This window comes from Heterodontus francisci, unplaced genomic scaffold, assembly GCF_036365525.1.
Source record: "Heterodontus francisci isolate sHetFra1 unplaced genomic scaffold, sHetFra1.hap1 HAP1_SCAFFOLD_2155, whole genome shotgun sequence".
Taxonomy (NCBI): Eukaryota; Metazoa; Chordata; class Chondrichthyes; order Heterodontiformes; family Heterodontidae; genus Heterodontus; species Heterodontus francisci.
The window spans coordinates 9016-32141 of NW_027140383.1; the positions used below are offsets into that span (position 1 = coordinate 9016).

Consider the following 23126-nt stretch of genomic DNA (forward strand, 5'->3'; position numbering starts at 1 on the left):
TATTGTACAATAGAGAACTTTTTAATTGGCAAACCTCCAATGCAATACCTTCTTGTGCACGAGAGAGAGAGAGAGAGAGAGAGAGAGATATAAAAAGATCATTGAGCGAGTGACTGCCTTTAGTGGCAAGGTAAATTGGATAACAGAGCAGCACATTTAGTATCCATAAATATCACCAACTTTCTAACAGGTTCACTGCCCCCAAACACTGCAGAGCTGCGATGCCAAGCTGTTATTTAAAGAGGGGTGGGGAAAGGGAGAGAGACAGAGACAGAGACAGACATAGGGAAGTCCGGCATGTTGACTTGTCACATTATAGCCCAAGGGAGCTAACATTTCAAGAGGAAAATCGGGAGCCGACAATCTTTTGGTCACCTACCCTCTCTCATCCCGGGACAGCTTTGCTGCATCATGAACACGAATCCCGAGGAAAGTCTCCACAGGGTGGGGGGGGGGGGGGGGGGGGGGGGAAAGACACCGCAACAAAAAAAACTGAAATCAGTCAAGTGCGCGTTAGCTCAAATGGAGCGTGAAGCCCTTTTGTAAATTCTGTAATAAATTTCCCCCCCACCCCCGGTAGCAAATGGGAGAGACATTGGGGCAAATGGCTTTATGGGCCGAGGGGAAAGAAATTAGTGTCAGTTCAGGGGACGGAGACTTGGAAGGGGCTGCCGGGGATATGGTCGTCCCCCCACTTGACCACGAGGATGTAACTGCCCTTCTCCTTCAGGATATAAGAGACATTGTACAGTTTGCTCCCCAAATGCTTCACCACCACCTCCTCACAGGGCACCTTGGGTCCGTGGACGCCCACGAGTAACATGTTCGAACCTGCAAAGCAACAGAAAGATGGTCAGAAAACAGCACAGGAGACCATTCGGCCCATCCCATCCATTGCGCCCTCAAGGACCCCAACATCCTTCCGAAAGTCAGATCTTTATATAAAAAAAAACACAGACCAGTTTGGCCTCAACTAGAGTATCGAGTCCAATTCTGGGCCCCGGGCTTTCAGGTGGATGTCAAGATGGAGGGTGCGGAGGGAGATTGACCATAATGCTTCCAGGGACGAGGGACGTCAGTTCCGTGGAGAAGCTGGGATCGCTCTCCTCAGAGCAGAGACGGTTAAGGGGAAATTTAATCGAAGCGTTGAAAATCAGGAAGGGTTTCGAGGGTCAGTATCCAGAGGGACACCGGTTTAAAAGGTAACATGGCCCCTCGTCGACAGGACGCCTCAGAAGGAGTCAGTCTCACGCCAACCGTCATCCCCCCCCCCCCACCCTCCCACACCACCGGACCCCACCTCACCTGCTTTACCGCAGTCCACCGTGAAGGAGTTTTTCTGGCCGACGTAGGCCTTGTTGAGGCCGAGGCCCTTAGCAACCACCTTGCTGCTGTCGGAGCTAGGCTTCGGCCCGGCACTCTGAGGGGCCGAGGTAGCCGACTTGCAGACTGTGTCGACCAGGACCGAGGAGGTCTCGTGGAGGCTGTGACTACTGACGAGATGCTGACCTGGGGGGGAGAAGAAAAGAGAGAGAGATGAAGATTGGTCAAAGAAAGCAGCACAAACTTGGTCGATTCAGACACAGAACCCCTTTGAACACAAGTGGCAGCTTCAACAGTTGGATTCTGGGTAAAGACACCCCCGTGACTAGACCACACGAAGCCAAGAGGATCATGAGAGAGCAGGATAAAAAAAGGACATCCCCCGACGTTATATCCCACTTTGCCAAAACCCATGTGCGTCTGAGTGCCCATCGACTGGATTTCCACCCCTTCCCACTTGAATAAACAGAATCCCAATTCCCTGAATCCCATAGAACCAATAGCTGGATATTACTAATATTTCTCTCCCCTACCCCACCCCCCCAACTTTCATGGGATGTGGGCGTCACTGGCCAGGTCAGCATTTATCGCCCATCCCGAATTGCCCTTGAGAAGGTGGGGTGAGCTGCCTTCTTGAACCGCTGCAGTCCGTGTGGGGTAGGTACACCCACAGTGCTGTTAGGGAGGGAGTTCCAGGATTTTGACCCAGCGACAGTGAAGGAACGGCCGATATAGTTCCAAGTCAGGATGGTGTGTGACTTGGAGGGGAACTTGCAGGTGGCGGTGTTCCCATGTATCTGCTGCCCTTGTCCTTCTAGTTGGTAGAGGCTGTGGGTTTGGAAGGTGCTGTCGAAGGAGCCTTGGTGAGTTGCTGCAGTGCATCTTGTAGATGGTACACACTGCTGCCACTGTGCGTCAGTGGTGGAGGGAGTGAATGTTTGTGGATGGGGTGCCAATTAAGCGGGCTGCTTTGTCCTGGATGGTGTCGAGCTTCTTGTGTTGTTGGAGCTGCACCCATCCAGGCAAGTTGAGAGTATTCCATCACACTCCTGACTTGTGCCTTGTAGATGGTGGACAGGCTTTGGGGAGTCAGGAGGTGAGTTACTCTCCACAGGATTCCTAGCCTCTGACCTGCTCTTGTAGCCACAGTATTTATATGGCTACTCCAGTTCAGTTTCTGGTCAATGGTAACCCCCCAGGATGTTGGTGGGGGATTCAGCGATGGTAATGCCATTGAATGTCAAGGGGAGATGGTTAGATTCTCTCTTGTTGGAGATGGTCATTGCCTGGCACTTGTGTGGCACGAATGTTACTTGCCACTTATCAGCCCAAGCCTGGATATTGTCCAGGTCTTGCTGCATTTCTACATGGACTGCTTCAGTATCTGAGGAGTCGCGAATGGTGCCGAACATTGTGCAATCATCAGCGAACATCCCCACTTCTGACCTTATGATTGAAGGAAGGTCATTGATGAAGCAGCTGAAGATGGTCGGGCCGAGGACACTACCCTGAGGAACTCCTGCAGTGATGTCCTGGAGCTCAGATGATTGACCTTCAACAACCACAACCATCTTCCTTTGCGCTGGGCACAACCCCAACCAGGAGGGAGTTTTCCCCAATTCCCACAGACTTCAGTTTTGACCGGACGTCTTCCGGTGTTGACTCCCCCCAGGAAAACGCCCTCCCAACTGTATACCACTGTGCTACCATCTCTGATGGGTCTGCCCTGCCCCACTTAAATCCCTCCATGTCCTCACTTCCCCCTCCTACAACCCTCAGATCTCTGCACTCCTTCAATTCCGGCCTCGAGCATCCAGATACCCATCGCTCCACGATCGGCAGGCTGTGCCTTCAGCTGCCGGAATTCCCTCCCTCAACTTTTCCGCCTCTCTCTCTCTCCTCTAAAACCGACCTCTTTGACCGAGCTTTTGGGATGCCCGTCCCCTTATGCGGCCGGGCGGGGGGGGGGGGGGTCAAATCTGATTGGTGTTCTTTGGGACATTTTCAAGCCAAGTGAAAGGCGCTATATAAATGCAAGTCGAAGAGACAACTCAAGAACATTGGCCATTGACTTACCGGTAACTTTGGCTTTGAAGGGACTGCCCACAATATGATACGGTCCTCCATATTTGATGGAGATCAGGTAGATCCCTGGCGCCATGGGCGTGTAGGTGACCTTGTAGCCCTCGGAACATTCTAGACAGTCCATTTTGACTTTCGAAGGGCCGTCAATCGTGACCGCCAAGGCCCCAGGCCCGGCTTTCATAGTGTTGATGATAAATTCGGCTGGAACTCCTAGAAATTGAGAGATGGAGCGGGAAAGAAAAGAGTTTTTAAAAAAAATAATCGTGGCGAGGCCTCCCCAAGGCGGTCCCGGGTCAACCCGGGAGAGGCACCGCGGCTGAAGAGGGAAAGATTCTTACCGGTGATGCCTCCCTCGAGTCCAGCTCCAGATGCAGACACCATTCCCGGATCGCCAGTCTGTCCGGGCTCTCCCACCCGGACTTTGAAAGGGCTCCCGGGAATGTGGGCGCCATTAAACTTGACATCGATTAGGTAGATCCCGTTCTCGCGCGGGATGAAACGGACCGCGTACTTATCTGCGAAGGGAATGGAGGAGAACGTGTCACCGGCTGGGATATTGAGGAGACGTTGGGGTGGGGAGTCGAGTACAGGAGGCGGCTGTTCAGTGAATCAAACTCCCGCCCCTCAGGGCAACAACACCTGGGTTCAAATGTCGAGCTTTACTCTGTATCTAACCCCCGTGCTGTACCTGTCCTGGGAGTGTTTGATGGGGGACAATGTAGAGGGAGCTTTACTCTGTATCTAACCCCCCCCATGCTGTACATGTCCTGGGAGTGTTTGATGGGGACAGTGTAGAGGGAGCTTTACTCTGTATCTAACCCCCGTGCTGTACCTGTCCTGGGAGTGTTTGATGGGGACAGTGTAGAGGGAGCTTTACTCTGTATCTAACCCCCGTGCTGTACCTGTCCTGGGGAGTGTTTGATGGGGGAAACAGTGTAGAGGGAGCTTTACTCTGTATCTAACCCCCGTGCTGTACCTGTCCTGGGAGTGTTTGATGGGGGACTGTGTAGAGGGAGCCTCACTCAGTTTAAATTCAACATAGCCGACGTGCAGAATACCTTCATCAATCTCGGACACGCAACACTCTTCCAGTGCTCCCGAGGGACTGTGGACCTTGGCATCAATCACCCCCTTTGCGCCATTCAAGCTGAGTGCAAAGGATGCTGGATGGTTGACCTTTAACCCTGTCTCCTAGAATCAGAAAACAGCATTGAACATCAAAGGAAAATGGCTGACCGGGATGGGCCCCACGGGAAGCCTCGGCCTCTAGCGTCTCAAGGTCGAACCTGGCCGAGATCGGTCAGATTTGAGAAGCAGCCAGCCCACCCGGGGCACAGTTCAAACCAGTAGGCCGCAGTATGTCAACAGGCCCTTGGTTGGGAAGCACAGAGGCAGCTCCGTTGAAGGTCAAAGACCCAGGGCATTGTGGGACATCCTTGCGCCATGTGGGTGCCTAGCTGACCCCCTCAGCCCTCAGAACATTCCGGACAATCCACCCCGGCTTTCGACGGGCCGTCACCTCGAGTGCCCCAGGCCTGGCAAAACATGCGGGGTCATGCCCACCCAATGCCCGCCCCCCCCCCCCCCCCGCCACCAACCAGAACCTTACCTGCATTAAAAAAAAAAGACAGTTAAGAGTTAAAGAGGGAGGTTGATGGTTGGCATGCGTTTGGAGGCTTTCACGTGACATCACCACACCAATGCCCTTTGGCCCCTGACCCCCACCTCCAAGATGGCTACCGGTTGACCACCTCCAGTGCAGCAAGACACAACCATCCCCCACACACACAAACACGTCTCCCTCTTTGACCTTTAACCTCTCCAAGAGCAAAAGGTACCATATAAAAACGCTGGGCCCTGTTAAGAGCCTTTAAAAGAGACTCGAGAAAAACATGAGTATCCCTGGTCGGTTGAGCAGGCAAGTGTTCGGCCTCGCTGGCAAGGTCAGCCGTGTGGTCGCACCAGTGGCGCCGGGAGATTGCCATTGGCTCGTCTCGTCCCCTGGCAGGCCAACAACCTCTGACAACCCCTGACCCCACTGGTGGACCACTGGCCAAGCCTGTCGCGTGCCGGCCTGACCGAAGGGTACTCAAAGCTTGGGCTGTTTTTCCCGGTGCCTCACCTGAAGGCTAGTAACAGTAAGACGGCGGGCGTCATCCGAGGGGGAGGCCACGGGAACGATGAAGGGGCTGTCAGGAATGTGGTCATCATTGAACTTGATTGACACTTCGTAGTCACCTGGAGAGAGAAAGAGAGACAGAGAAATATCAAAAAGAGGCTCCTCGTAATATGGAACCGAGACTATGCAGTGACCTTTAACCCCCACTGACCCACAAATCGCCCGGGTGGGGCGGGCAGAAGAGGGGCTGGCCGCACGAGGCCGAGCTCCCCAAACCCTGCTCCGCTCCCGCCAGTCGGGACACGTGCGATGGACACCGCGGGCACCCCTGGCCGTGCCAGGGGCGCAACAGAGCACGCCGCCACCCCTTGCCCAGTCAGTGGCTCCGCCAAGGCAACTCACCGGGCTCCTGGACAATGTAGGAGACGCCGCAGGAACCGTCCTTGCGATCTTCAAAGGCAATTTCAGCTTTGCTGGGACCCTCGACTGCTATCGAGAGGCCACCGGCGCCAGCCTCACGGGTCCAGATGCTGAACTCAGCTAGGGAGCGAGAGAGAGTAAGAGTGAGACACACAGACAAACAGACAGAGGCGAGAGAGAGGAGCAAGATGAGACAAAAAGATAAGTCAGTCCCATCTGAATGCGAGAACCAGGGTAGGATTCACATTCTGGCCGGACCACATTCTCTCTGGGGTAGAGAATTCCCGAGATCCCTGCCACTCCCCAGTGAAGAAATTTCACCCCGTCAAGATCCAAAATGGCCGACCTACCTGGTACTCCGGCCTCGGCCCGCTCCAAACCAGGGCCTCCAGCCCGCACTTTATGGGCTCCTCCTTCTCCCAGGGGGCCCACTGTGAACTGGAAGGGGCTCCCGGGCACATGCTGACCCAGGTGCTTAACGCTGACGGTGTGGATGCCCGTCTCGGAGGGCACAAAGCGGATGCAGAAGGTGTTCTGGTCACCCTCCATGATCTCCGCGTCGTGGGTCTTGCCAGAGGGACTTGTCACCTGGGCGGTCATGTCCCGGACATTTATTTCTGAGGAGAGAGAGAGAGAAAAAGTTGACCGTTTATCAGTCCTCAAAACTATCCTCCCAAAAGAAAGAGGGCAGACATCAACTGGACCAAAAACGAAGCTCAAACGGGGGAGCGTCTAGACCAGAGGCCTATAAACAAAAAAACGGTCAAGATGTAGGCCGCACGCGACGGTGACGGCATTTTATTGGGCGCAACACATTGAAGGTGCCCAGAGCCTTGCAAGCAGATGCCCTCCCCTCCCCAGCCCACAATCCCAACGACGGGTGACTTGCCCCGTGAAAATATTCCCATTTACCTGGAATTTTGAGGCTGAGGTCGCACTGACTGCCAACATTGGCCACTGAAGCAGCTCTCCTCCGACGGGTGATGCTCTCCTTTATGCGCCCCTCTCCAGTCACCTTCACTGTGAAAGGACTTCCTGTGGACACAGCAAAACGATTGGCTTGGGGCATTGATTAAAACAAAGAGCCACAGAGATGTTCACTATGCTGGACAATGGCCTCCAAGAACCACAACCCTTTGCACTAGGTGGCCCATCATCTCCCCACCAGGACATCACTGCAGGAGTTCCTCAGGGTAGTGTCCTCGGCCCGACCATCTTCAACTGCTTCATCAATGACCTTCCTTCAATCATAAGGTCAGAAGTGGAGATGTTCGCTGATGATTGCACAATGTTCAGCACCATTCGCGCCTCCTCAGATACTGAAGCAGTCCGTGTAGAAATGCAGCAAGACCTGGACAATATCCAGGCTTGGGCTGATAAGTGGCAAGTAACATTCGTGCCACACAAGTGCCAGGCAATGACCATCTCCAACAAGAGAGAATCTAACCATCTCCCCTTGATATTCAACAGCATTAACATCGCTGAATCCCCCACTATCAACATCCTGGGGGTTACCATTGACCAGAAACTGAACTGGACCAGCCGTATAAATACCGTGGCTACAAGAGCAGGTCAGAGGCTGGGAATCCTGCAGCGAGTAACTCACCTCCTGACTCCCCAAAGCCTGTCCACCATCTACAAGGCACAAGTCAGGAGTGTGATGGAATACTCTCCACTTGCCTGGATGGGTGCAGCTCCAACAACACAAGAAGCTCGACACCATCCAGGACAAAGCAGCCCGCTTGATTGGCATCCCATCTACAAACATTCACTCCCTCCACCACCGACGCACAGTGGCAGCAGTGTGTACCATCTACAAGATGCACTGCAGCAATGCACCAAGGCTCCTTAGACAGCACCTTCCAAACCTGCCACCTCTACCACCTAGAAGGACAAGGGCAGCAGACGCATGGGAACACCACCACCTGCAAGTTCCCCTCCAAGTCACACACCATCTTGACGTGGAACTATATCGGCCGTTCCTTCACTGTCGCTGGGTCAAAATCCTGGAACTCCCTCCCTAACAGCCCTGTGGGTGTACCTACCCCACACGGACTGCAGCGGTTCAAGAAGGCAGCTCACCACCACCTTCTCAAGGGGCAATTAGGGTTTGGGCGATAAATGCCGGCCTGGCCAGCGACGCCCACATCCGGAGAATGAAATCGAATGTTACTGGTTGTGGGCGGACTGCAGTTATACCTGGTACATGCTGATCTGCGAACTTGATATTGATGATATAGTTGCCAGGTTCAGTGGCACAATATGTCACTTTGCAACTTCCGTTCTCCAACTCCTCCGTGCTGATATCCACCTTGCTCGGGCCTTCGATGGACAGTCCCAGGCCTCCGTAACCTAGCAACAGACAAGAGAGAGTTGGGCAGGGGAGGAACCTAGTAGTACGGGACTCAAGATCACCGCCCTGAAGGCCGAACGGCTTCCCTCGGGCTGCGAAAGGACGCGAGCGAGAGCGAAGACACGCATCCCGAAGGTGGGTGACCACCGGGAATTGTTGCGGACAGTCACACATGCGGCGAGGCAGACCCCCCCCCTCCCACTTCTCCCCGACGTACCCGCTTCGCGCGTGTCGATGGTAAAGTCGGCGGGCTCGAAGGTGTGGGCCTCCTTGAGGCCGGGGCCGGTCACCCGCACCCGGCTGGCATCGCCCACCTCGGACTGGTTAATCATGACCGTGATGGGGCTGTTGGCGATGTGATGGCCATTTTTCTTTATGTTGACCACGTGCTCCCCAATCTCCTTGGGGACGAAGGAGATTCCTGCAACGACAACATGCCACACACAAATTGACCCAAGAATCGTGCAGTCACCCTCTGGAGTCCCACTCCCGGCAGCGAAGCAAAAGGAGCAGCAACAGTCCAAAATGGCCGCTCTAGGCTCAAGAAGCCTGCCCGTCATTTAGGCCTCAACTCCACTTGCGCCTCAATCCCACCCCTAAAATTGGCACGGAAATGTCATTCAACTCCCACTTTCATGCTCCTTCCTCCGCCATCCAAAATTGGCGTGAAAAATTCTTGCCCGCTCTAGCCAATCTAGTTTCCCCTCAAACCAACTTTCATTCCTTCCCACCCCCACCACCCGGCCCTCCCAAAACCTCCTTCCTTCTCGCCCACAGCCACCCTCCCCCGATCCCCGACTGACTTGCCAGTCTTCGGCCGGCCTCTCCTCTCGTCAGAAAGGGTAGCTTAACCTCCGCAATACCCAGAAGCGTTCGGAACACCGGCCAAGGCAGGTTCACTCTCCCCGCAAAATCTCCAGCTGGATAATCCACTCAACAACCCATTGAGGAGTCCACTGATTGAGGCCCTCCCAGCCCATCGCCCATTCTCGCCACCCTTGAAGCCTGCTTTGTAGGCCCTGATGGAAGAAACGGGACGGGTTGCGTGCCGGGGGGGGCGGGAACGGGCGATAAAGAAAAATGGTTAGGTTGGCAAAAAAAAAAAAAGTATAGCCCCATCCCATCAAAATTTGCGGTGGTTGCCCAGGTGGGTGGCACCATGGCAGAGAGTCAAGACTATTTTTGACCGCGCGAGGCATCATGGGAGCTTGCTGTGCCTCATCAGTGCACGGACACTCACTGGACCAGACTGTGAAGTCACACACGCTACACCCCCAACCTACAGGGGGGGGATAAAAAGAGGGGGGATGAAAATGGCACTCGACACCATATCTTACCGATATTTCCATCACGAAGCCTCTTCAGCAGGCAGGACTCCTCCTGGCCAGAGGGGGCGATCACCGTAGCAACGAGTTGGCTGAGGTCAGTCTCACTGACGTCCAGGGGGATGTCGGTCGAGGAGCCCACCTTCAGCTGAGACATCCTCATCGAGTCATCGCCTGGTCGAGGATCGGGCACAAGGGGGGGGGGCAGAAAACAAGAGACAAGGGCTCAGAAGTCAGCGTGCTACGTGCCCATCGGGCCTGCACCCGCAAAAAATATTTCCGCCAAAGGATCCGCGGTCCGTAAGCGGTCGCCATGTGGGGAACTCGCTAAGGCCACCGACAGGCAGCCGAGTGGACAACTCGGAGGAACTGCACAGAAAGCCCACTGGACGGAAGTGGAGGAGGCTCTTGTATTGAACGCAAAAAGCGAACGGCTTTGAAGGGAGGCGACCCGAGACCTTTGAGGCCTTAAATTAGCAAAGTCGAGCGGGCCCGAGGGCTCAAGTTGGCACCGACACGCAGTAGGCCAGAGGCTTCTGTTTTTTTCTTTTGAGGGCCCCGTGTTACTGCGGCAACCGTCCTACCTGTGATTTTGGATACGAACGGGCTGCCCGGGATGTGTTTGTCGTTGTATTTCACCAGGATGTTGTAGTCCCCCGGCAGCACGGGCAGATAGGAGACAGTGCAGGTCCCGTCCTTGTTGTCGGTGCAGCTGATGTCCGCCTTGGACGGGCCTTCGATTGCTAGGGCCAAGCCACCTGGGGAGGACGTCAAGAGACGATTAAAAAAAAAAATGAAAACTCGATGGCAAATGGTGGCAGCATCAAGACAACACACAAGGCCTCACCTTCCCCAGCATCCTTTGTGTCCACGGTGAAAACCGCAGGCTTGTTTACCACCCCATGGATGAGGCCAGGACCGTAGGCATTGACGTGACCACTGTTTACAAAGTCTACGTAGAATTGCAGAGGGCTCCCTGCCAATCGTTAAAGGAAAAAAACGTCAATAAATTGGCCAACGAAACAAAAAAAACAACTTGCATCTCTTCGGCGACCTTGGGCCATCCCAGAATGCTTCGCAGCCTCGGAAGTACTTTCCCTCGGGTCGCCCGGCCTACGATGCCAGGCTGGCGCCCCTGGCGTGGGATCGGAACTCACGGCCGTTCCGGCCACGGCGCCCGCCACCAGTCAGCTCCCAGCTGACCCGCACCCCGGAAGGCCTCACCTGGAATGTGGTTGCCGTCGTACTTGATGCCCATCGTGTGCAGGCCCTTTTCCGTGGGGGCAAACTTGACGGTCACGGTGCCATCCTTGTTGTCCACGATATCCGGCTTGGCATCCTTCCCAGATGGCATAATGACCTCACCTGGAACACGAAGAGCGATTATCACCCTCCCCCGTTTTTTCTTTCTTTAAGTGGTTAAGAGGGGCCAATGGAACCACCCCGCGCCCATCCCCTCAAAAAAACACTCAAGGTCCCACTCCGATCTCTCTATCCCCTGCCTCCTACAGTGGTTCCAAAAGCTCAACACAAACTTAAAAGGACCATCACCAGCCCCCTCCTCTTTCGAGGAGACTCTTAGCCTTCCAGACTCACATCTAATGCAAAAGTATTGGAACGCCCTGCGTTTCCCCTCTTCACCTCCAACTAATAGCGTGACGGAAGCTTGCGAATCTTTGGAATTCTTGGCCAGGAGGGGCCTCGGACTGCTCTGGCATAGAGTCCATGCAGGACCGGAGAGCAGGGAATTATGGGACACGGGGGGGGGGGGGGGGGGGGCGGAAAACAGGCTCCCTGCCAAAGATTGAAGAATTTAACAATCGGCAAAAAAAGGACCTGGGGGTGCATGTGCATCGATCTTTGAAGGTGGCAGGACTTATTGAGAGAGTGATTAGTAAGGTATATGGGATCTTGGGCTTCATAAATAGAGGCATTGAGTACAAAAGCAGAGAGTCAAAAATCACACTTGGGCCACTCATGGCCTGTTTTGGACAAGGAGGCCTGCTGTCCTACGCACAGGCCCAGTCCTAAACCAACAAGGGCTGGGCTCAACTGCCCTTCTGAGTCAGGCCTCGTGAGCTCCTCAAACTGCTCCTTTCTCTGGGCAAAAATTCCCAACCTGGCTCCCAGAGACAGAAGGGAGGGGGAATTCTCAAGCCAGGGGAGGTCTGCTTGGTCAAGTGAAGGCCCTGAGCCACACCCTCCCTTCGAACAAGGTGGACGCCTCTCAACCAACCACCCCTCCCTCCACCCAATGCCAAGGCAACCAAACCCCTGGGGGAGGGGGGGGGGGGGGGGCAGCCCGCAAGGCGGGGCAAAGAACGGAAACGCTTCCTACCCCAACCCCCCGCCTTTACCTGTTATCTCCCCCTTCTTGAGGGTGAAAGGAATCACCAGGTCGAAAGGTCGAAGGTCAGCAGCATCCATTCCATTCACACCAAGAGGGCGGTCTGTAGCCTGTGGGGTGGGGGCAGGGCAAAAAAAGGTGTCAAGTTTGAACCAAGAGTGAGTGGTAATCCCATTCATTCACCTGATCGGTATGTGCACCTCATATCTCCCAGCAACCAACCCCTCCCTGGTTGCCCCCAAGACTGGTGGGGCGGGGGGGGGGGGGGGCAGGCAGAATTGGCTCCCACCAACCCCTCCTAGGAGCAAAAGTTGTCAATCAAAACAAGAAAAGTGAGTAATTGCCCAGTCGAAATTATGGCCCCCAAAAACAGAGAGCTCGGTTGTATCTGGAAAGAGAAACAACACCATAAACAATGGGGTAGCCTCACCAAACCTCCAGCTATTGGTGCACAGCACATACAATAGATAATACGAACGCCCCCCCCCCACCACAGGAATGGAGGCCATTCAGCCCCTCCAGCCAGTTGCGGCACTCAACAAGTGAAGGGCCGCTCACAAAACACCACGGCGACTGGCAACAAAATTCTAGGCGGTGGCTTGACCAGGCCCATGAACATTCTACCCACAATCCCCCCACCCCCCGATCAGTCGCCAAGACAACAGAACGATGAAAAATGAGGTACCCAGCCGTAGTTGGGCGCCATCCGCTGCTGGGGCATCTGCTGCTGGGGCAATCAGATCTCCTTCCGTCGCCTGGTGAGAGGGAGGGCAAAGCAGATGTTAGAGAGCAGCCTGTAGACGGGCAAAGCCATTCTGTTCCATCAACACCACCCCCCCCCCCGCCACGCCCACAACGGTACCCGACACGTCTCGTCGAGAGACGCCCTTCGTCCTCTTCTCCCACCCCCTGACCTCCCCTCGACCCTGCGGAAACACATTGACCCAGGCAACCCCTCGCCACCCTATCGCGACACGCCCATTCCATTAAAACGGCAGGAGCCCAAACGAGCGTCCGCGGGGCTCTCCGCCCAACGAGCCAACACTCTGGCCTCCCTCTACCCAAAAATGGGCAGGAGGAGGAGGAAACTGGCATCGCCAACTGGCACACCCTTGACCATTCCGGATAACCAATGCCGCGGGAGCCTTCAGTCTACTCCCGCCCATCTCCCAACCCGCCGCCGCCGTCTCCACAAGGGGGCCACTCACCGTGACCTGGAAGGGGCTGTTGGGAATGTGCTCTCCCCCAAAACGCACGCAGATGACATATTTGCCGGGCTGCGGGGCCGTGTAGAAGATGTCGAAGGTACCATCCTCATTCTCCACCACGTCCACATCCACCTCGCTGCCGTCGGGGGTGCACACCGTACAGGTGACCTTGCCCTTCCCTGCAGCCTTCGCATCGACTGTGATGACCGTCTCCTCTCCAATCTGAATGGTCGGCCCAATGCCCGCGCCTGAGTTTTTTTTCCCCCAAAAAGGAACAAAAAAAAAGAGGGAAAAAAAAAAAAGAGGCAGGAAAAGAGCAAGTTTTTAAAATAATGACCCCTTGGCCTATTAAAAAAAAGTGCCATTTTCTACACAAGACTGGTTCAGTGATGTCACTTCCTGCCAAGCTTTGGTCAACCCCAAGCCATTAAAAGGTCATAATTGGATTGTGGAGATTCAAATATTTACCTCAAAAGTTCTCTTTATATACATCTTGGGGAAAAAAATTCTCCCCCGATCGCCTCAATCGACAGTTCAAGACGGACATTGATAAAGCAAAATGGCTACTTCCGAGGCCTACTGGAGAACGCTCATCCAATCTGGGGACGGTTCTCATCGAGCTTTCTACACAAACCCCGCCCAACGCCCCGCCAATTTTACGGATCAGTGGCTCCCTCGATGCCAATGTCAGGGGGCACTTTGGTTCTGCCTCCCCACCCCCCCGGCCCCAGGATATCACACTGAGCCAGCCCCTCCCGTCAGAGATTTGAGAAACATAACACACAAAACGACTTCGCGCGACGGTTTACAACTCCAATCTCGGTAGGCAGGGGATTTGAGCGAGACCAAACAGCGACTATTTTCAGTTCTCTGGGCGTTGCCCTCCCAAAAATAGTCAAAACAAAAGGGGGAGAAAAAAAAAAGGTCAGAGACCACTGCCCGTCTCTAGCCCACGGACACCCGCCAAAGCATTTTTGGCCCATTCGGGCGATCGAGACACGGAAAACAAGTTGGGTTGCCCGCGCGCACATGCGGGCAAGGGAGACATCCCTCAATTCCTTTTTGAAGATTAAAAGGGGAACTTAGCCACGGGTGTGCAAGCAACTGTGCATGTGGACACTAGCCATGAAGGTGAAGGGAGCTCAATGAGTTGTCAGGTGACCCTCCCCCCCCCCCCACCTCAGTAAAGACCAGAGGCCATTCAGCTCATTTTGCCCACCACCCTGGGATCTCAGGCAATATTTTGTCCCCCCACAAAAAAAAAAAAAGAGGGCCCAAAAGGCCAATTCTAGCCAAGACGTTCCCCAAATTACTTATCCTCAGTTTAGTGAGGGAGCCTCCCCACCTTAAAAAAAAAATAGTTGACCCACCTTAACTGGAATGTACCACTCCCCACCCCCCCATATCCCTCCTGCGTACCGAGATCACAAATACTAGTCTCTACTCAAGCATCCAATCAGCAAGCAAAGCCAGTGGCATGGCCAACAAAAGGAGACCCACCAATCGCAGCATTCCATCTTGTGGGGTGGCAAGCACAGTTAAGAGTAGCTCACAGCCAATAGCAGCAGGCAGGGGGGGGGGGGGTGGGGTGGGGAAAAAAAAAAAGTCAAGGGGACACTCCAAACAGCAACCACTTGGAAACACCACGGGATGCGCTTAAGGATCTAGAAGCTTGGAATTTCGTCCTGTAAGGGGGGGGGGGGGGGTGGGGAAGGAGCAACGGAAATGGCCAAGCCGACCCATCCTGCCCTCAAAAGTTGGCACGAGAGAGGTGCCAGCACTCCCAAACAAAAAAAAAGCATGAGACACCTGCAAGCCAACAAACCCTCAACAGGACGTGACAGGAAGCCTCAAACCTCACAGCCAATGGCTGGCCTCTCCCTCGCTCCCCTACAAAAATCAAACAGATGCCAAGACACAACCCGGTTACGAATTTTGGGGGGGGGGGGGGGGGGGGGTAAAAGGAGGAGGAAGGGCTCCAAGTATTTTTTTTTTTACCCCCAGCGCCCAATATGGCAGTGGTGTTCCCAGGTGTTGGGAGAATCTGAAGGCCAGAGACGCACGTATATGGATAAAAGCGGTTCTGCAGTCACCTCCAACCAGCACAGTCCGAGACGGACTTTAAAAAAAAAAAACACACAAGGGGGGCCACACCAGTGTCCGTGTCAAGTTTCGTTGAGGGGGGTGGTGGGGGGGAATGGAGATTTGGGGGATTACTGACGTATTAAAATAGACCTCGACTTGGGCGGCCACCCATGTCCACATTACGGCCTAACGCCACCCCTCCCACCGCCCCAGGTTGAACAGTGGGCCTGCTTTCTCAGAAACAACTGCGACTGGAGCAGAGGCCTGTAGAGCCAGAGTGCACGCAGGTCAAACTCCCATCAAGCCCCTCCGTCCTCAAATGACGGAGCTGTTCAACCGTAGGAGGGGCTGGAGAGAGAGAGAGAGAGAGATGAACCCACTTGACCCTTCTATTTTCCACCAAGAGGAGTCACCAACAGAGTCCTTGACGTTATTTTTTTTTGTGGAAAACCCCCCTACCCTTAACCCCACCCCCCCCACCCAAAGTTCGGGCAACTGAGGGGCCATTTAAGCAGATGACCATTGGGCAACCTGGCACTCAATGGCATTGACCAACTATTCAGGACCTGTTGGTGGCAACATGACCCCTTTTTAAAAAAAAAAAAATCTTTATAGTTCGTGGGCTGGGAGCAGGGTGCAGAAAATTAAACCCGACAACACACCCAATGACACACTTTAAACCCTTTATAAAAAAAAGAGGGACAGTCCCAGTTCTGGCTGCACTGGAAACTGAAGCTTGGGTCCTTGAAGAATAGAATTTTTCCCCAAATAATTGACAACGGACATTGGCACGACCTTCTGGGATTGGGCCAATGCTGTTCACAGTATGTTCGTCAACCAATTGATAATTTACCCGCAAATTTTTTTGAAGAGACCAAGGAGGGGAGAAAAAAACAAAATGGCCGAACAAACATGGAGGACGGTTGCTTAGCAACCAGCCAAGAATCAGCAATACACTGCTGTGATCAGCACACGCTCAAAATTAAACGTACTTTTAAAAAAAAATATGTATTTCAAAACAAAAAAAAAAGGAGGGGTTAAGGAAGGGAAGGGGAGGGGGGAAGAATAAAACTTTAAACAGGCGATACAAGCAAGCGGCTTACCTAACCCGTGACCTCCGATTGACACTGAGGTGAAAGGGCAGAGAGCAAGGAAAGGTCAAGTGAGATACAAAGGAAATTGTGATCGACAAATGCAAAAAAGAATTAAGCATTTAAAAACATGAAAGATAAAAAAAAGAGTGTGCAGCGGGTGGTATATGTATAGAAGATGTGGGAATGGTGGAAGGTGTGGGGAAGGGGGTGGGTGGATTTATTGGCATGGTAAATTGTGGTCATGGAAAAATCAACAGGGCAAACAAAAACAAAAAGGGTGGGTGGGAACTCACCTGTCACCGTGCATTTGCTGGCGTCTCCGGTCGGCAGGGCTCGGACGCGGTAGGGAGAATACGGGATCTCGTCTCCGCCATATTTAATGAGGATGGTGTAGCGGCCAGTGACGGCTGGGTTGTAAGACACCGTGTAGGTCCCATCGTGATTGTCGCGAATGTTCGCCGCCTTTGGTTTCCCCTCGGGGTCCTGCGGGTTGGACGATTAAAGACGGGTTTGAGGACGGTCAGGAGACCAATGAGTGGAAAGCTACTCGCATCCCAGTTCTCCCCACTCCCGGAAGGGCACACCTCCCCTACAGTGCTTCCCTCACTCAAAAAAAAAAGGAAGTGATACACAAGTGTCCTCTCGCCACTTTTTGATCCCACACTCTGGAGACTCGAGGCCCATAAACCAGGCCCGACACCCTCCCAGCTCCAGGACCGAGGGAGTGCCGAGTCACTGCTAGGCCAGCATGTGTTGCCCATCCCCAATTGCCCCGAGGCGCTGGCGGAGGGAGTGAATGTTGAAGATGGCGGGCGGGGTGCCAACCGAGCGGGCTGCTTCGCCCTGGATGGTGGCCGAGCCGCTCGAGTGTTGTCGGAGCCGCGCCCCATCCAAGCAAGCGGAGAATATTCAATCACACTACCGACTTGTGCCGCGTAGACGGTTGTTTGCGGGATCTTTCTGTGCTGCACTTCCAATGGGTCATTCATTGACCGAATCGCTGAAGGGGGGCGCGGGGGTTGCTATAGAAATGAAAAAAAAAAAAAGTTCTGGACTAAAAGCGGGTCAGAGGAATTTCAGTGGAGAGATGGGCTCACCGTGATCTGCACTGCCAACAGTCCCTCGCCAGCATCCTTGGCATCAATGGTGAACTCCACGGGCAGGCTGGCTGGCACCCCCGTCGTGTTGAGGCCTGGGCCACTGGCCTTCACCTTGCTAGCGTCATGGGTGGGCAACACCTTCACCTTGAAGGGACTGGAAGAGGAAACGAGAAATTCAGCCAATGGCACCCGTGTCATGTGTGCGTGCCCATCCGCGTTTGCAAAGCCCTCCATGTTCGCGCCTCCTCGCCATCCCCTCCAGCCCCTCCGACATCTCTGCGCCCCAGCCACGAGCATCCCCAGACTTCCATCACTCCACCACTGGCAGCCATGTCTTCAGCTACACAAAAAAAAAAGCGTTCGGCTCCCACATTCACTAGGATTTCAGAGTCCTGGCCAGTCTCTCAAAACCCATAACATTTCAATGCCCCTGCATGCACATACCTGCGTGGGATCTCCTGATCAGCATAATGAACAGAGACAGTGTAAGGTCCCTCACGTGTTGGCACATAGTTGACAGTTTTCGTCCGGTCGGGATTGTCAATAACTTCTACAGGCTCTACAACTCCTAGAGAGAGAGAGGGGCAGCGGGGTTAAAAGAGGGTTATGTTGTCCTGCGTACAAAATCCCAGGAGGTGGGGCAAGCAACTAACGACCGTTTCGAAACCTGCGGGGATTACAAGCCTGCACCGTCAGCTCAAGCTGGGTGGGAGAATCCAAAAGGCTCAGCACACCAAGGTCGAAGGGTTTAAAGAACCCACAAACAGCAATGTGATCACGACCCAAATCACCCGCTTTGAAAGTGATGTCGGTTGAGGGGCAAACTCCCCATCTCTCCTCTTCACCATTCCAACGCGCCCCTGGCTGGTCTCCCACATGCTGCTACTCAGTAAACTTGAGGTCATCAAAACGCTGCTGCCCATGTCTCGGCTCACGCCACGTCCCGTTCTCCCATCGCCCACTGCGCTCACCGAGCTACACTGGCTCCCCGCCGGGCAACATCTTGACTTTAAAATTCTCATCCTCATTCTCCAGTCCCTCCGTGGCCTTGCTACCCCTCCGCATCTCTGCGGCCTCCTCCAGGCCCCTACAACCCTCGGAGATCTCAGAGCTGCACCAATTCCGACCTCTTGAGCACCCCACCCCCGATTCCATAGCTCCACCATTGGCGGCCGTGCCTTCAGCTGCCTAGGGCCCTAAGCTCTGGAATTCCCTCCCTAAACCTCTCGCCCCTCTCCTCCTTTGAGAGGAGTACAAAATAAGCTGGAGCAAAAAAAAAAAACAGAAAGAGACCATGAGTTTCTACTATCCCAAGGACCACGCAGGCAGCATTCAGCTTGGCCAGGGAGAAAAAGCAAAGCCTCATGGGAGGAAGACTGAGGGAAGGGCCAAGCGGTCCAAAGCGTCGGACACACGGATATAATTGCCTGGGGTGACGTGCGGATCATTTCAGCTTGCAGCCTCACCTTTAGGCCCCACAACGCTGACGTTCAAAGGAGCTGCCCCAGCCTTGCTGGTGTCCACGTTGAAAGACTGGGGGACGTTGGCACGAACGTTGGTCCCCAAGCCCTGCCCCACACACTTGACCTTCGTGGGGTCGACAGTGTCACTGACGGGGACTTTGAACGGGCTCCCTGAAAAGGAAGGGAAAAAAAAAGTTATTCCTCAAATCAAAGATTTCCTGCCTTCAATGCGAGGCCGATGCAGAGAGAGCGTGACCGCGCCGTTACCTCGTATCTGTTGGCCTCCGTAGGTGATGATCACGTCGTAGGTGCCAGGCTCATAGGGGACATACTCCACCAAGCAGCTGCCATCTTTGTTGTCCTTGCAGGTAATCTTCGCCTCGGAGGGCCCTTCGACGGCAAGGCCCAGGCCTCCCGTCCCAGCGTTCCTTTTTAAGGAATAGAGGAGAGAGGGATTGAAGGAGGGTGTCACAAAACATAGGCCCCGTGCCCCTCCGCAAAAATCCAAGGCCTCGAGCGCCGCAAGGCCCCGTTTCCATAGTAACGCCCCCAGGGACGTGAAAATAAAGAGCACGTTAGGCCAAGGAAGTACTTTGTAACAGAGACCGTTAACGCGGGACGCATGCGGCAACCAATTTGCACACAGCAAGCTCCCCACAAAACAAAAATAAAACGCAACACCAGAACGACCCAGTCACCGGGGGTGGGGGAGGAGAACTCCTGCTCCGGCCCTCCTTCTGTGGAATCTTTAACGCCTCAACCAGACAGATGGTTCCCTCGGACAGGGCGGCTTTGCCTTGTTGCGCCTTTAACCTAGTACTTTAAAAAAAAACGCCCCAAGATTCAACACCGAGTCACGAGACGACAATTAGGACAGGTGACCCAAAGCTTGGCCTAAGAGGTAGTCTTTAAAAGGAGCATGATAGGAAAATAAAAAACAGTAGGCCAGCCTACCTGGTTTCCACGGTGAACTTGTTTGGTTTGTTGGTGATGCCTCCGTCCAGGCCTGGCCCGAAGGCCCGAACCCTGCTCGAGTCACATCCCTCAGTGACCGGCACTCGGAAGGGACTGTTGGGGACTGGCGAGTCATCGTAGGCTACATCAATGGCATGCACCCCTAGCGGAACAGGGTGGGGGGGGGGGGGGGAAAGAAAAAATAGACGATCAATAAAATGAGCAATGGGGCTCATTTTCAGCTAAAATGAAACTGAAAGGCAGAGAGGTTATGTTAAACTTGTATCATAACATTGTTAGACCATACTGGGAGCACTGTGCACAGGTCCAGTCTCCATATACCTTGGTTAGACCACACTGGGAGCACTGTGTACAGTTCCAGTCTCCATATCCCTTGGTTAGACCACACTGGGAGCACTGTGCACAGGTCCAGTCTCCATATACCTTGGTTAGACCACACTGGGAGCACGGTGCACAGGTCCAGTCTCCATATACCTTGGTTAGACCACACTGGGAGCACTGTGCACAGGTCCAGTCTCCATATACCTTGGTTAGACCACACTGGGAGCACTGTGCACAGTTTCCGGTCTCTATATACCTTGGTTAGACCACACTGGGAGCACTGTGCACAGTTCCGGTCTCCATACACCTTGGTTAGACCACACTGGGAGCACTGTGCACAGGTCCAGTCTCCATATACCTTGGTTAGACCACACTGGGAGCACTGTGCACAGGTCCAGTCTCCATATACCTTGGTTAGACCACACTGGGAGCACTGTGCACAGTTCGGTCTCTATATACCTTGGTTAGACCACACTGGGAGCACTGTGCACAGTTCGGTCTCCATACACCTTGGTTAGACCACACTGGGAGCACTGTGCACAGTTCAGTCTCCATATACCTTGGTTAGACCACACTGGGAGCACTGTGCACAGTTCCAGTCTCCCATATACCTTGGTTAGACCACACTGGGAGCACTGTGCACAGTTCTGGTCTCTATATACCTTGGTTAGACCACACTGGGAGCAACAGTGTACAGTTCCGGTCTCCACATTATAAAAAAGGATATGGAGGCACTGGAAAAAGGTGAAGAGATTTACAAGGATGATCCCAAAACTGAGAGGTGATAACTATCAGGAAAAGTTGAACAGTCTGTAGAAGAGAGAAGGCTGGGGAGGGGTGACCCGATCGAAGTCTTTAAAATGATGAAGGGGGTTTCAATCGGGTGGACGTAGACAAGATGTTTCCCACTTGTGGGGGGAGAAAAAAAAAAAAAAAGAGACCAGAATTAGGGGGCCATCAATATGAGACAGTCACTAATAAATCTAAATGGGGAATTCAGGAGAAACTCCTTTCCCCAGAGAGAGTGGTGAGAATGTGGAACTCGCTCCCACAGGGAGTGGTTGAGGTGAATAGTATTGGTGTATTGAAGGGGAAGCTGGATAAACACACGAGGGGTGGAGGGAGATGGAGGCGGGGGGGGGGGGGGGGGGGGGCAGGAGGAGGCTCGAGTGGAGCAGAAACACCAGCAGGGAGCACGCGCTGTTCGAACAGCACATCGGCAACGGGGCCGAGCAAGGGTCACCTGATCGGTGCTGGAAGGCAGCTCCTGGGACGAAAAAAAAATTGGGACGGGCTGTGACGCCCCTGCAGTCAAATAGCCCGCGACTGTGCTCGTTCTTTGGTGGGCGTGGGAGGAAAGAAAAAAAGCAGGACCAGATCTCTAGGTATCCCAGAAGGGCAAGGCTTCAAACCTCGACAGACCCCAGCACAAGCTATGCGAAGCATTTGAATTAATTCCAAGCGTTCTGGTTTAGACAAGTTTTCACGTGAACACACTCTGTAGCGGCCTTGCCAAGAGAGTGCTCGAGGTTGGAACAAATGCCCGAGGCAACTGGAGGTTAAACCGTACTGGCAATTCATCAAAGGCTCCTGTTGGAGGGATATTCAGCACCCACCCAGCACCGCTCAACTCCTGCTTAGACGGATTTCATGCTTGGAAGTCTTGGGAAAAAGAGACCCCTTACCCGGTGCCCCCCAAAAATGGCAACCGCTCACCCACTTCCCGAGGGCCTACCCGCACAAGGCCGAGCCCTGAACCTTCCCCGAAGTCAGGGACAGGCCTAGGAGGAGGGAGGCCCAGGTGCAGAAGACGAGAAAGAGGGGGACAAAGACGCAAGGCACAAAAAAAAAACTATAGATGCCTACCTTCTTCGAAGGGGGTGTACTCGACCTTGTAGGTTCCGTCGCCCTTGTCCTGGATCACCGCGTTGGTGAGGGTGCCCGAGGGGTTGGTAATCCGGGTTTTGATGTGGTTGCCGCCAGTGCTGGTCAGATTGCAAGCATCCACGCTGAACTCAGTGGTGGCTTCGCGAAAAACGCCTGGGGGGCGGGGGGTAAGAAAGACAGGAAAACTCAGTTATTCTGCTCCTCGGTGATGAGGAGAGAGGGAGAGAGGGAGAGAGAGAGAGAGAGAGAGAGAGAGAGAGAGAGAGAGAGAGAGAGAGAGAGAGGGAGAGAGAGAGAGAGAGAGAGAGAGAGAGAGAGAGAGAGAGAGAGAGAGAGAGGTGGAGAGATTGAGGGAGGGAATTCCAGAGCTGAGGGCCCCAGGCTGGTACTAGAAGATCTAAGAGTTGGAGGAGGCTGAGGTAAGTGCGGAATTTTGTTTTCCCGAATATCTCCCCCCGCCCCCCCACCACAAAAAAAGTGGAAGAGAAACAAGACGCACAGGAAGGGCACAGCAAGAACCAAAAAGAAGCAGAGAACCACCGTTGGTTTGGCTGGTTCCCAACGGGAGGCTCACCTCGACCTTCGACCCCGGGGCCGTAGACTTTGACCCCGAGGTGTCGACCGCCGGCTCCACCTGGAGCTTGGCGGGGAAGTTCGGCACGGGCTGCCCGCCGTACTTGATGGTGATGGTGTAGGTGCCGGGGTAGAGCGGGATGTAGGTGATGGTGTAGGTGCCGTCGCCGTTGTCCTGGATACGGACCTCCGCCGGCGCGCCGGAGTCGGAGATGATCTCGATGGTCAGCTCGGCCGTGCCCGCGTTGGCACAGTCCACCACAAAGTTGCCGGACTCGCCCACACGGCCCCGCTCCAGGCCGGGCCCCGAGGCCTTCACCTTGGACGGGTCGAAGGAGGCCTCGATGCAGGCCTTGAACGGAGAGCTGGGGATGTGGGACTCAGCAAAGAGGATGTTGATCAGGTAGTCGCCAGGCTCGGTGGGCAGGTAGGAAACCGAGCAGGTCCA

At 54.2% G+C, this 23126-nt stretch overlaps 1 protein-coding gene across 1 annotated transcript; it reads right to left on the reverse strand.

The window, feature by feature from the left end:
• LOC137359596 (filamin-A-like) lies at positions 1-23123 on the reverse strand (the record flags this gene model as incomplete). Its single annotated transcript, XM_068025425.1, is given in 29 exon segments — positions 1-831; positions 1306-1509; positions 3400-3618; positions 3747-3923; positions 4467-4599; positions 5531-5646; positions 5930-6067; positions 6298-6564; positions 6860-6982; positions 8147-8299; positions 8518-8721; positions 9638-9799; positions 10210-10383; positions 10473-10601; positions 10850-10990; positions 11983-12068; positions 12070-12082; positions 12658-12727; positions 13181-13428; positions 16369-16392; positions 16653-16842; positions 17457-17613; positions 17904-18027; positions 18926-19093; positions 19190-19350; positions 19877-20039; positions 22085-22258; positions 22680-22718; positions 22721-23123. Coding segments are annotated over 29 exon segments (4548 nt in total), but the record flags the coding sequence as incomplete, so codon positions are not given.
• Positions 23124-23126: the final 3 nt, after the last annotated feature.